At 47.6% G+C, this 13634-nt stretch overlaps 1 protein-coding gene and 1 long non-coding RNA gene across 4 annotated transcripts in view; one reads left to right on the top strand and one right to left on the bottom strand.

Moving 5' to 3' along the window:
- FAM193B (family with sequence similarity 193 member B) overlaps positions 1 to 8737 on the top strand; it is a 32118-nt gene extending 23381 nt beyond the window's left edge. For all 3 annotated transcript variants that reach the window (XM_083599944.1, XM_083599945.1, XM_083599946.1), the window contains 5 exons: positions 1153 to 1348; positions 1818 to 2054; positions 3971 to 4979; positions 6372 to 6447; positions 8316 to 8737. In XM_083599944.1, coding sequence (XP_083456070.1) covers positions 1153 to 1348; positions 1818 to 2054; positions 3971 to 4979; positions 6372 to 6447; positions 8316 to 8412 — 1615 coding nt within the window. In that variant the 3' untranslated portion in view covers positions 8413 to 8737. The remainder of the gene's footprint in view (positions 1 to 1152; positions 1349 to 1817; positions 2055 to 3970; positions 4980 to 6371; positions 6448 to 8315) is intronic.
- LOC310756239 lies at positions 8702 to 12722 on the bottom strand. Its single transcript, XR_014544771.1, has 2 exons — positions 12587 to 12722; positions 8702 to 9373 (listed from the first exon to the last, which is right to left on the bottom strand). It is a non-coding gene; the product is annotated as an uncharacterized lncRNA (long non-coding RNA).
- Between the last annotated feature and the right edge of the window lie 912 nt (positions 12723 to 13634).

Below are 13634 nucleotides of genomic sequence, written 5' to 3'. Positions count from 1 at the left end.
CCTCTTTTTAATTATTAGCCATGCAGCACTTCAGCATCAGAATGGTTAAATTTCTGTGTTGATGCTGCACTTTCAAAGCCTTCCGCTTTCTCAGGCTTAACCCCCCTTCACTCGCAGCGCCCCCCCCCCGAGTTCAAACTTCAGGCCTCTTCAGGGTTGAGGAGAGGATGAAGCATTTTGTTTTGTTTGCTTAAATCATTTGTGTTGCATGTTTTCATGCAAGTGTCCAAGATGGCTCACAGCAATAAATATATAAGCCCTCATCAAGCCAAAAAATAAGCAAACAGTAAAAAAAAACAACCCCTAGTCTGGTACCTAAACGGAAACAAGAACTGGTGTCAAATATTTCATTATTGCAACCAGATTTTTTTTCATTTTTTTTTTTATTTCACAGAATGTAATTCACTTGATTGTAAGAAAAAACCTCAAAAAATAGAAGTTACTTATAAATGGAAGCAAACATGAGGCCCACAGATAAAAGATTGGCTGAATAAGGTTTAGAACACATTGTACATGGTTAAATGGACTCACCTAGTATAATCCCAAGAAGGACAAAAACAGTTGCTTAATACAATAAATTTAGAATTCCATAATTGGAATTCCAAACTATACATTTTCAGGAGAATATACCCAGTGATAGTTCTGGGGTTTTTTTGTGTTATTGGTTTTGTTGTTGTTGTTGTTTTTATGTAATAATGAAACCTGCTTATTACTGAGGGCTGAGTAATTTTACATATGCTATATATGTATGATACACAATCTACATAGGTATAGACTCAGTAAACAGCTTTAAAACCTCCCCCCCCCAAGGCAAACTGCATAAACATTCGTCATCTGTCAGTGGAGGCCCAGGGAAGAGAAGATTGCTTGCATTCCAGTGCCAGGTGAAAGCCCCTTTGGAGAGTGAGCTCCAAAGATGGGGTGTTCCAACAACAGAAAACCCCCTTTCTCTAACAGTCTACCTGCCTGGTCCTCTTGAAGGCAGTGACATATAGAACAGGATCTGTACAGATGAACTTAGTCAGGCATTTTGCTCACAGACAACCTAGAGCTTTGTAGATCAAAACTAGCGCTTTGAATCGAGTTTGGAGGCCAGTTCAGCCCGTCTGCCTGGCCTGCCTCTCACCTGCCTCCTCTTCCTTCCTCTTGCAGGGACCCTTCCTGCAAAGGTCACAAGTTCCCCAACGGTACAAGCTGCCACGCACCACAGTCCTGCGAGGCAGACGAGGGGCTTGGCGAGGACGAGGACAGCAGCTCCGAGCGCAGCTCCTGCACCTCGTCCTCCACAACCCAGAAAGATGGGAAGTTCTGCGACTGCTGCTACTGTGAGTTCTTCGGCCACAACGCGGTAAGTAGAATCAGAGTCAGCAGCATCCATGACCTTCACTCACAGACTTGTTTCTATGTGGGCGGCTTGGAAAAACACCATGTTGACAACACACACATGGCATGCATCATTGCTCATCTCTCTTGGCCTTGGTAGCCTTGAGATTAGCTTCTCTCTCCACCCCCAAACCCCAGTATTCTAGCCTTGGACTTCCACACACTTCTCTCAACCCTGTCATTTCCTCTCGTTCCTGTCCTGAGCTGCTGAAGTAAAGCCCTGCTGTTGCATCTTGCACTCAGCTGTTCCAGCTTTGGGGCCTCTGTAGTGTCAGTGGTTACGTGGATGGAACTGGCTGTGGATCTCAGCTCAGCCTTGGGCCTAGTAGAGGGGAGAGAGAGCAGGAAAGCACATGGTTTCTGTCAGTGGCAGTTGTAGAGCAGTAACCATCTCCTGCACCTGCAGCAGACCAATAGTCCAACTCTATCCGCAGCCTCCGGCCGCCCCCACGAGCCGGAACTATGCCGAGATCCGGGAGAAGCTGCGCTCCCGGCTGACCAAGAGAAAAGAGGAGCTCCCTCAAAAGCTGGGACACAGCAGCAGCTCGGGAGAGCCGGCGGTCGATCACCGGGACGTGGATGAGCTCCTGGACTACATCAACAGCACAGAGCCGAAGCCCCTGAACAGTGCCAAGGCTGCCAAGCGTGCACGTCACAAGCAGAAGAAGAAGGTGGGCTGGGTGTGCGTGCGTGGATGAGTGTGCAAAAGAGAGCATACGCTGGCCCACAGCTTCTTGGAGATTGAATGTGAAGGGGAAGAGGGTAAGGATCATTTCAGAATCCTGATAGAATGAGTCCATAGATTAGGAGGAACGGTTTAAATCTTGGCCCTAGCTAGGGATGGAAATGGGATAGAACTTGCTTAGAAACTAATCTGAATTTTTATAGCATGTCCTTTCTTCATAGAAGTGGGGCAGTTATGCCTCAGTCCCCAGTTGTGTATGCATTTGGGTGGGCAGATGACTGTAGATAAAAGAGTTAAACAGAAAGGAGGATGAACTATTTGACAAATATCTGTCACTTCCCCATGTCGACTTTTGACATATTTTCATAATTGATACAGACTCCAAAATGCATAGTGGCATAATAAGATCACAAGCTGTTTTCTTTCTTTCTTTCTTGCAAAGAGATACTGCAGTTTCACCCTCATCTAAGTATTGCTAATGAGTGTTGTGAGTACCTCTGGGCCTGATCTGAGCCATATGAAACAGGGCTCTCCCTCCAGGATATCCACACGTGAACATGCCAAGCAGCTAGCTTGGGTTCTTTTGTGAAGGGATTCATTCTGGAGCTTGCCTATGCTATAGGGGAATTCCTGAAGATATGAAACTGTGTTATGCAGAATCAGACCACTAGTCCACCTAGCCCTGCAGTCACTGCTCTGACTTGCAGTGGTTTTCTAAAGTCTTATGCTGATGTCTTTCCCATCTTTGTTACCTTTTTAAATAGACATTTCAGGAACATTCTGCATGCACAGCCTGTGCTGTGTATGCTACAAGAACACTTCATTGATGTTTACTCGAAGGGTGCCGACTTGGCTGTTAACCTGTATGAACACTCCTTGACTACTTAGTATGTGTCAGTAATGCTGTTTTGCCTGGCATTTCATGTTATTCACAAGTTGCTATGTATCTGCAAGGAACTCAGTTTCCCTACTACCTTTGCAAACAGGAGATGTGATCTCTTTCACAGAGAGATGAAAGAGGTGAATTTAAGCTCTCTCTCCTCAGATTCTCACGCACTTTTTATCACGCCTGATTCTCATTCTCTCACACACATGCAGTGTAAACTAGTCAGAAGTTGAAGTGAATTAAGGTTGCTTCTACAATTGTTGTTGTTGTTGTTATATCACATTATATTCCACCTTATTCTCCAAGGAGCTCAAGGTGGCATGTACAAGGTCCTCCCACATCCTCATTTAACCCCCACAACAACCCTGTGAGGTAGGTTAGGCTGAGAGAAGGCAATGACCGGCCCAAGGTCACCACCCAGCGAGAGCTTCATGGCCGAGTGGGGATTTGAACCCTGGTCTCTCCCAGATCCTAACCATCATGCCACACTGGCTCTCTCACGCTGGGTTATTGACTGAGGATGCCTGGTCAGTGAAATGGGCCCCTTCAGTCTTTCTCTCTTGTCTTCTTCAGTTGCTGCTGAGCTGGGGCAGGCAGTGTGAAAATGTAACTGTGTTTCTCTGCTTGCAACCTTCCAGCCCCACACCCGCCCCAAATGCTCCAGCGCCACATGAACCAAGTTTAGGGCCTGAGGTGTAGCAACCTTTCTGGAGCTTGTACACACAGGGAAATGGCTGTGGGAAATTGCTGGCAGCGCATCTGTTCCTTAAGGTTTGTTACCATAGCACAGGCTTTGTGTATGCCAGTTCCCAGTGCCAATTCCCAAGTGCACGGTGGTTTGCCGTAGTCCCCGTGCAGCTGCATAGAAGTAGTTACTGTCAGCAGCTGAGAAGCAGGGGCCTCTTCAGCCAGCCAGCTGGAGTTTGGCTGCCATCCTCACCACAGTCCCTCTTCTCGGTTGCCAGTAGGAATACTAGAATCACTCGAGTTCATGTTGCTAACTTCTGGACTTTCAGGAGAAAGAGAAGGCTCAGCTGGAGGCGGAGGCCCAGAAGCGAGTGGACCGGACCCCGCCTACGGGTCAGGACCAGGAGCTGGCTGAAGAGAAGCTTCTGGAGTGGCCCCAGCTAGAACTGGAGCGAGTGAACAATTTCCTGAGCAGCCGACTGCAGGAGATCAAGAACACCATCAAGGATTCCATCCGTGCCAGCTTCAATGTCTACGACCTCAACCTGGACGTCAACGACTTCCCAAAGAAGGCAGCCGTGCTGGAGCAGAAGAACCTGCTCTCCCACCTCAACGGCTCCTCGGAGCTGCAGGAGATCGACCTCGACCTGTCTCCGCTTAGCCTGGGCACGCCACACAACCACACGTTGCTGCGGAGCGAGGTGGCCTCCCGATGGGTGGAGAGCCCAGGCGAGGTGCCGCCCCCACCGCCCCCGGCTTGTGAGAATGGCGTGGTGAAGCGACTCAACGCCGTCCCCAACCTCTCACGCATGATCTGGGTCCAGTCCCCCAAGCCAACAGACTCTCCCCTGGAGAGTGGGGCCGGCCACGAGTCCAAGGAGGCGACCCCGGGCAGGGGAGTGGAGCCGCAGGAGCAAGCACCTGCCACCGGGAAGCAGAGGAAGGGCAAGCGGCAGAGCTGCCCGGCCAAGAAAGGGGAGACTCTCGCTTTGAGCAGTGAGGCTTCTGGCTCCAAGGGGATGGGGCAGAAGAACCCCCTGAAGGGTACGGCTCCTGAAGCCCCGAGAGGAAGCAGCGTGGAGCATGGCGATGGGGCCAGAGGGCTGCGGCAGGGGCAGGGCTGGGGTTGTGGCGGCTCTAAGGTGGACAAAGAGAAGAGCGCGGAGGGCAGGAGCCGGAGAGGGGAAGGCAGAACCGACCAGGCTGAGCAGGAGCCTGTTTCCTTGGGGACTGGCGAGCGGCATCTGCCCCATACAACTGCGCCAGATGACTTGCCCCAGCCAAAGGGCAAAGGCAAGAAGAGTAGGAACAAAATGGAGAAAGCGAGCCCTTCCATTGGTGAGTATGCGGAAGGCTTTTCCTGTATTTGGGCTGTTATTTCTGCTCTCTGGCTTTTTCACAAAAATAGAGAGTTGGAAGGGACCATGAGGGTCCATCTGTTGCAATGCAGGGATCTTTTGCCCAACGTGGGGCTCGAACCCGTAACCCTGAGATTAAGAGTCTCCTGCTCTACTGACTGAGCTGTCCCAGCTTCTCATTAAGATTGGGGTGGGCTCCTTATGCACTCAGGACGTTGGCGCTTCTGAGGCCCATTATACACTGGTGAGGCCCACCAAGTGCATGACAGCTGCCAGTCCTGTTACGAAGGCTAGTGAGAGGGCAGGTACTGGCGTACATCCTGAGGGCATGCATAACAGCCTAGAATCTGGGTATGTTTTGGATGAACACTTTAAAAAACTGCAAAAGTACCAGGGAGACTACCCCATCTGCATGATACATTCAAAGTAGTATCACACCACTTTAAACAGTCAAAGAATTCTGGGAAGTGTAGTTTAAGGGTTCTGACAGTTGTTAGGAGAATTCTCCTCATAGAATTACACTTCCCAGAGAGGCTGAACAATCAATGCCTCTTCCCAGGGAACTCTGGAGATTGTAGGTCTGTGCAGGGAATAGAGGTCTCCTAACAACTCTCAACACCCATAACAAGCTACAGTTCTCAGGATTTTTGCAGGGAAGCCAGGGCTATTTAAACTGGTATGATACTGCTTTAAATGAATAGTGCAGATGGGGCCCTATACTGTATCCTGAGTGTGAGCTATGCACATTTTCTGGACCAAGTTTATTCTTCCATATAGGATTTTTAAAAAGAATTTGGAATATTGCGGCAAGAGTTGATGTTGTGAAGGTGCAGGAGAGACATGGCTGTTAAAACAGCTGTATGTAGGGCTAAGGTTTAATGGGGGTAAGGTGAGACAGCTTTTGTGGACTGCTCAGCTCCCTAAGTCCCAGCTCAAAACTCTATGTATTTTCAGACTTCTCCCTGCAATTATGAGAGCATGTTGGCATTGATTAAAACTGAGATTCTCATAAAGCCAAGCTCAAGCTCAGAAGTGTGGAATTTTGCAAACCCTTTAACTGCACTTTCCTATGTTCCCACTGAAATTTATTTTTACCCCACCAGTGCTTGCTGTACATCACAAACTTGGGGTAGAGTAGTCACACTCTTGTCACACATCTCGCTTTCTGTGCTTTGGGCCAGTGGTTGTGGACTTGGGCACCTTGAGCATCACTGCAGGGGAGTCTCCTGGCTTGGGCAGCTAGTGATGTTTCAGTGGTGTGAGGCATGTGCCTGGTTTGGAAGGGAAGGAGGAGATGCCTGTCGCTGACTGTGAGCAGCTCTCGGGCTCAGCTAACTCTTTCTTCTTCTTTTTCACTGCTGTGATTTGTTAGATGATGTGTTCCTGCCCAAAGACTTAGATGGTGTGGAAATGGATGAGACTGACAGAGAAGTGGAATACTTCAAGAGGTAAGACTTGGTCCCGATAAACTGTGGAGTGCTGGGATCAGGGCCTTGCAGACGAGAAATAAATCAATGCCATACATCAGGGATGTGAAACCTCAGGTCTGGGAACTAAATGCAGATACTCCCTTGGGGTACTCGCCACACCACACACACCCTCTGCCGGGGCAACATCCCTCCCTGCTCCCTCCCTGAGTGTTTTTGCCTTGCTGGAATGTGCCTTGAACATTGATAGTGCCTCTTGCTTGCCTGCATGGAGGAAGGAGAGAGGTGTGTGCATGTGTGTAGAAATCGTACAGGGGCAAATTTCACCTCTGTTGCTTTCTCCACTTTTGCCTCTGGCACCACCCGCATTTGGTACGTGATGCCCAGAAGGTTGCCCGGAAGGGAATGAGGCCCTTGAGCTGAAGATGGTTTCCCATTTCAACCACATATGGATGAGACTAGCTCAGGCAGTCTTTCTATTTCATTCACAAATTTCCAGAGGTGTCTTGATGTAAATACAACATGGGCCCTGCAGTGCCACATTGTAGGGAGAAGAGGTGCCATCCATCAACATGTTAGAGAGGAGGAGTCCTGACTCAGTGTATTATGGGGAGGAGGGTATTGGGCAGGCTGTTCTCATGGCAGTGATCAAGGCCAAGTTTATCTATGTGAGAGAATGGGATCATCATTTCCACTACACTCTTTCAGAGTCTTGAGAGATGTGCCACCTCAGCATTTTAACCTACTATTTAGGCAGGGCTAGAGACCTTTATAAGTCAAGCTGTTGCTTAATATTTCCATTAAATTGAAATTCCATGCATATCAACTGATGGTGGTAAAAGGCATTTTGAGCCATTTGGGTGTCCATGGGTAAAACTGGATCTAAAAGCACCCATAAGCTGCAAAGTTAATTCTTCAGGGGGAATTTCAGCCCCATCCCAGAGAAATTGAAGACCATGTCCATGAGCTAGCATATCCTTTGCTAACAGCAGTTCGGTTTTGTTGGATTGAACTTCAGTTTGTTGGCCCTCAGTTGACTCCTTACTGACTCCAGAAACCTGTTCTGGATGTCCAGTGCATCTGGATTAGATGAAAAACAGAAGGAGAGCTGAAGTCACCTCACTCCAAGCTACGCCTGTGGTTTAACACATGTGGGACAAGTTCCCTTCAGCACCCCAGAGTACAAGTGTCATGTAGCAGTAGTCTTCAAGCACCACCTTCTGTCAGAGAGAGCCATCAAAGCATGATAGTCCAGGAAAATCTGAAGATGTGGTTCTGCCCACCAGCTCAAGCCCAGAAGGAGGAGATTGAAAACTGGTTGCTGCCTGGGAAAGGCATCTTAGGTCCAGAGAGGATTTCTTCAGGAGTGGTCTCCCATTTCCTTTCTTCAAAGAGACCAGTGTCACATCTTCTCTGAGCTTCCTCTATCAAGTTGTTCATTCCTCTTTGGCTAAAAGGAATCACCAAATTCACCCATACCCTTTTTGATGAGCTACCTGCCCTATAGTCCCTAAAAATCTTGGCTTCTGTGCTGCAAACAGCACACACTTTGTATCTTCTTCCTCAGCTTTGTCCAGCATCCCTGCCCTATGTTGCCTGTCTCTGCCAGTAGGACTAGCCCATCTTTGTGTTGTCCTGCAACATATTTTCCAAAGTATTTTCATCACAGAAGTGGTGCCGCCTGGTGCCATTGTGCTGTTAACCCTTTGCCCCTTAAAATCATTAGGATGTTTGTGGACATTCCTTGTTGAAAAATCTGAGCAACTCCATGAGGGAGTAAGGGGAAGTTCACAGGAGACAGGCAGCTATATTATATGTGTGAATAAAACAAGAGTCCCGCAGCCCCGTCATTTCCTCTCACTAGTTGTTTTTTTTCCCTGTACTTGCAGGTTTTGCCTGGACTCAGCCAAGCAGACCCGGCAGAAAGTGGCTGTGAACTGGACCAATTTCACCCTGAAGAAAACCACTTCGAGTGCAGCTCAGTGAGGTGTGCGGTGCACCCCTGGTATATGTGCAGGGCCCCACACCTCGCCTTCCCTCCCCCAAACCCATAGACAGACACTTGGCCTCACCAACCCTTGCTCTTCCCCCCCTCTCCCCTCCCCCTGGGGCTCCTATTCCTAGCCTATAGGCAAGGCCTGGACAGCCCTTGCGTCCCTCACCTCGTAAGTGTTCGACGTTCGGGGAGATGCTGACTGAGCCGCCCCAAGCCCAGGGGCAGTCTTGATCGGCCAAGGCCCAGCGTGGCACAGGGACCAGGCTGCACCCAATAAAGGACTTTTTAATTTTTTATTTTATTTAAAAAACCCAACTTTTCTGTTGTTTGTTCCGGCTTTTCTGGTCCCTAGGGGTGGTGGGCAGGGCTCCCTTGGTGGTGGTGGGCGACCGCAGCAACCCAGCTACACTCGGCATAGAACCTCTTCCCTCGAGCGCTCAAATTGCACTCCCGGCTGGTTTGCATCAGGGCACCCAGCGCACATTGTGTTCTCCAGTCTGAGAACCCTGCCATCTCCTTGCACAGTTTACAGTGGCAGAGCTTATTGGTGGAAGATGCAGCTCTCTTCAGTCTCCTGGAAACTGCACGGGTCATTCAATCCTTGGCTGCGCTACCCCACTTCTCAGGGAATGTTCTCTCGGCCGAAATGCCATCCTGCGGCAACATTGTCTTAAGGAGCCTGCTGTCAGCGGAAACGCCGCCATGCCTTCTCAAGCAGGCAGCCTCTGTCACAGGGACAGCCAGCGTTTTCCTTTGCTTTCATAACAGTTGAGTTCAAGTCCAAGAATGGTAGATGTGCTCTGTGGGAGCCTATGGCCCTTCAGCTTTCCTGTGCAGATATCACTTCCATGTAGGTGGCTCCATCAACACCGACCATGTATGACGAGCGCACTCCTGTCTGTTTCACCATGATTGCTCCCAGCAGGACATCCCCAGTTTGGCTGCAGGCTCCTGCAACAAAATAAACATGTTTGTGCTCCTCACACATGGCCACGGATGTGTTATTTCCTACAGGGAAGTGATATCCACATGGGAAAGTCCTCTTGTGCAAAACAGCCGTTGTTGCAAATAACGCTGCACGTTGGCTCTCGCATCAGGTGGGGAGCATGACTCCATTCCTCCTCCACCACCAAAAGCCTACTACTTTGGACTGCTCCCGTTTCTGATTACCTCTCAGCAGACTTAAGCCCTGCCCATAAGGCCCTGTTTATTTCCCCCACTAGAGTGCTGCGCCCCATCAGCCCTGATGATGGTGGGGAGTGACAGCCCCGTCATTTCTAAATATCTGTGACTTCATAGCAAGTTGGTTGTGCTAGTAGAGGTGCACTCTTATGATCCCACAGTTGCCCAACAAAGCCCTAGGATTGTTCTGGTGCTGGTGCAAGGACCGTAATAATCACAACCCATCTGAAGAAATTGTCTGTGGAAAACCATCATTCCATTTCAGGATGAGCAGAGCTATGGCCCTAATCAGTGGCTGGCTGTCCTCGCTAAAGGAGAAACTGCCCCATTGCCATTGAGCCCGTTGAGTCTGACTTGCACCTTTCCCCTGACATCAGAATGCTGCTTGAACTCTACTGGCCTTAGCTGTGCGCTTGAATTTTACTCTGTCAGCCATTGATTCTGATCTCCCCAGTAGCCCAGTTGGGATGATTATCTTCCCTCAAGTGATGCTGACCATCCTGCCAGGCCAACCAGTGTTTGCACTTCGCTTCATGTTGCCTCAGCTAAATCTTGTCTGCACACATCCTTGTTCATTTGTCACATGCACAACAAACCTAACTGCAGCAGCGACTGAGCCCTGGTGGGTCTCTGACCCCAATTTCTGGTGCTACCCAGGCTCTCCCTACTTTTGAGGGTGGTGCCCAACCGACATCTCAGAGGGATCGGACCATACCATGCCGCAGACCACAGGCAGATCAACTTTTGGGGGTTTTTATTAAATTATTTACTTTTTGATACTGTGAAATCTTTCGTGCTGAAAGATAAACTGACATTTGGACACAGAGTGGCTATGTGTGCTGTGTAATTGCTGCCTATGGCTAGCACTGGGGTCTCACCTCTGGCTTGAAACTTATTTGAATCCAGAGTAGCTGCTGGTACCAAAAGTCAACATGGGCCACAACCCTTGCAATCCCCCTGGGTACTTGATCCAAATTGCCCACCTCCATAAATTTCCACCCCGTCTTCGTTTTGTCAGGAACATGTATCTGCGCTGCTGAAACATGGTGGGCACCTTACAGCCTGTACTCCAACCCTAAATGCACATCAGGATTAAATCCTGTTGGTTTCTAGGCATGGCATAGAGGGGCCTCTTTCATCTGTGATTCTTGTTTACTTCAGCCAGCTGTATAACAGGAATTTATTTGTAGCACTTTTCAGAAAGGCAGGCTTAATGCATTCATCCTTACGATGCCTGGTAAAGCAAGTCATTCTGCCCATCAGTCCTACTAAAGAACTGAACAAACTGATTTAACTTGTCCAAGGCCACCTACTAGGTACATTGCTAGCTTGAGCTGGAGGGCAGGTCTCCCAGTACAATGTTACTAAGACTGTGTTAACACTGTTGAATGGGGAGTGATGGGTGGAAAGAAATAGGCACATTCCTCAGCACACTGACTGCCTTAAACCATGCAGGATGACAACAGAAGCCAGAATCCCCTTGGATTACCTTCTCTACCCATATGGAAGATATCAGTGATTGGGAGACACTGGCCCTGCAGATAGTGTTGCTTTCAACTCCCATCATCCCTGATTACTGACCATGTTGACTAGGGCTGATGGGAGTTGTGGCCCAACATAATTTGGAGGGCTACTGGTTTCCAAGCCGTAAATTATCTCTACTAGCTCCTTCCGTATTATAAGATCTGGTAGCTGCTAGCAATGGTATTGGTAGTTAAGCAAACTGATATTTACCTCAGGTTGCCTAGGCTTGAGTGATAGTAGTTCACCATGCCATAGCATTGAACAGGGGAAATTATCAGTAGCTAATGGCTACTAGCCATGGTGACCATGCTCTGCCTCTATGGATGGAGGCAAGAATGCTTCTGAATACCAGTTGTGAGAAACCACAAGGGAGAAGAGTGCTGTTGTGCTTGGGTCCACCTGGGAGTTTCTCACGGGTATCTGGTTGGCCACTGTGAGAACAGGATGCTAATGGGCCATTCGCCTGATTCAGCTGGCTCTTTACTCTGAGGAAAGTATGTACTGATATATTTTGCATTCTTTTAGTCTAACCCTTTTATCTAAATGCTTATCGTGCTTGGATTCCCCCCCCCCCCACACACACACCAGTGATGTGAGGACTGGAGGAAAAAAGTGAGTTAAGGAAACACAGCTGGAGCAATGAGAGATAAATTGGCAGAAGAATTAACTTGCTAGTTTAAGCCAAACATGCATCAGTTCAACAGCATTATTTGTCCAACAGCAGCCAGTCAGATGCCTCTGGGAAGCAACAAGTGGGGCATGAAAACAACAGCTGTACATCGTTTGTCTTCTGAAAGTTTATTGCCCCTGAAGATCAGTAGTCTATTCTCTCTTAATTTGTCTAATCTTTTTTTAGGCTATCTAAACCAAGGTGAAGAGAATCCTATATTAATTCTACATGATGTGAAACTTTTCCTGAATGGTCAGTTTCACTGTGTGACCTCTGCAACTAGTTTTGTAGGGGAAGGTAGAGAATTATCGCTACTCTTTCAGTGCCACTCACAATCTTCTAAGCTTCTATTGTCACACCCCAGGGTTTTTTTCTGAACTAAAAAAATATCCAGTCACCTTGCCTTACCACATTGTTAAGGTGCTCCAACACTTTTTGTATCAGTTGTACAAGGAGCTATATTCAACTAGTGCTAGCAGGAGCCAGTGCAATAGGGCTTTCCTACTTTTGCCCACAAATCAGCTCTGGGGGATCAGGAGAATCCCCAAAACAAGGGAAGGAGAGAGTGTTCCATCTTGCAAGCGGAAATGCTTGAGCTGACAGAAGAACCATGTTAGCATGACATTGAATTCCACCCATCAAGTGTCACCTGCCATTTTGTTGTCTATTCAGCGAGTTTGGTGAGCTAGTCACAGTCTCCGAGGGAGTATACCACTCTGAATAACTTACAGTGCAGTCCTATGCACATTTACTAATAGGTTCTCTTGTACCAAGTGGGGCTCGCTCACTAGCAAGTCTGTTTAGAATGGCAGCTGCAAATCCTAGATCAAGGTCTCCAAAACTTCCTTGCTGGTCACAAGCATATTTCTGGACTTGATGGCACAAGCCTGAAACAGGATGGTACAGAAGAAGTTGATATATACCAGGTCAGGCTATCTGTGCTTCTAGTTCAGTATTGTCGTATTTGGAATGGCAGTGGCTCCCCAGTATCTCAGGCAGAAGTGCTTCATATTACCTGCTACCTCATAACTGTAGGTGCCAGAGTTTAAACACAGGACCTTCTGTGTGCAAACGATGTTTTCTACTGCTAAGCTGTGGTTCTCCCCACACCCCAAACAACCATCTGCTGTGTATTTTTTTTTAAAGGCACAATGCCAGAATGAGTTAAATAATGGAACTGAGCTGCATTCCCAATCTTTTACATTACTGGCTAATGTAATTTACCATGTGTCATCCACAATTATTTCCCCTCAAAGTACCGTAATTCAGAAAACCCATGCCAATTTTGCACACCTTTGATTTTTGCTGACATATCAATACATGCACCTACTTGAATCTATTTTTGTCTCTAGTCAATCTATGTAAGATACAACATTGCTGAATAAGGTATTTCATGTACAAATACAGACTGATAAAATCAACCTGAGATTCAGGTGTCACAAGAAAGACAACTCAATATTTTTTTATTTGTATGCTAACATATCATACAAGCACTTGTTTCAATCTCATAAAATCAGGTGTTGAACACCAGAGATGGGAAACTGATCTATTTGCTGCCCTGTTTAAATCTACAGCGATAATTTATTCAGTCCTCAGTTACACAGAATTGGACCATTTCTTTATTTTACTTCTTATCCTTTTGAACATATTTTCTGATATTTTAATGTTGTAGATTAGAAACTCCATTCCATTTTGCACTGTTACTGCACTACTAATGGTTCCATCTGTGCTTGAAAAAATCACCATCAGGAGATATGATACCGGCACTGGAATGCCATTTTTTTTTAAATTAAAGCATTTTTATGCTGCTGTTAAGCTTAAAGGGACACCAGAGTA

The sequence above is a fragment of the Podarcis filfolensis genome, assembly GCF_964270895.1.
Source record: "Podarcis filfolensis genome assembly, chromosome: 2".
Lineage (NCBI taxonomy): Eukaryota > Metazoa > Chordata > Lepidosauria > Squamata > Lacertidae > Podarcis > Podarcis filfolensis.
This window is presented reverse-complemented; position numbering and strand designations above follow the sequence as displayed.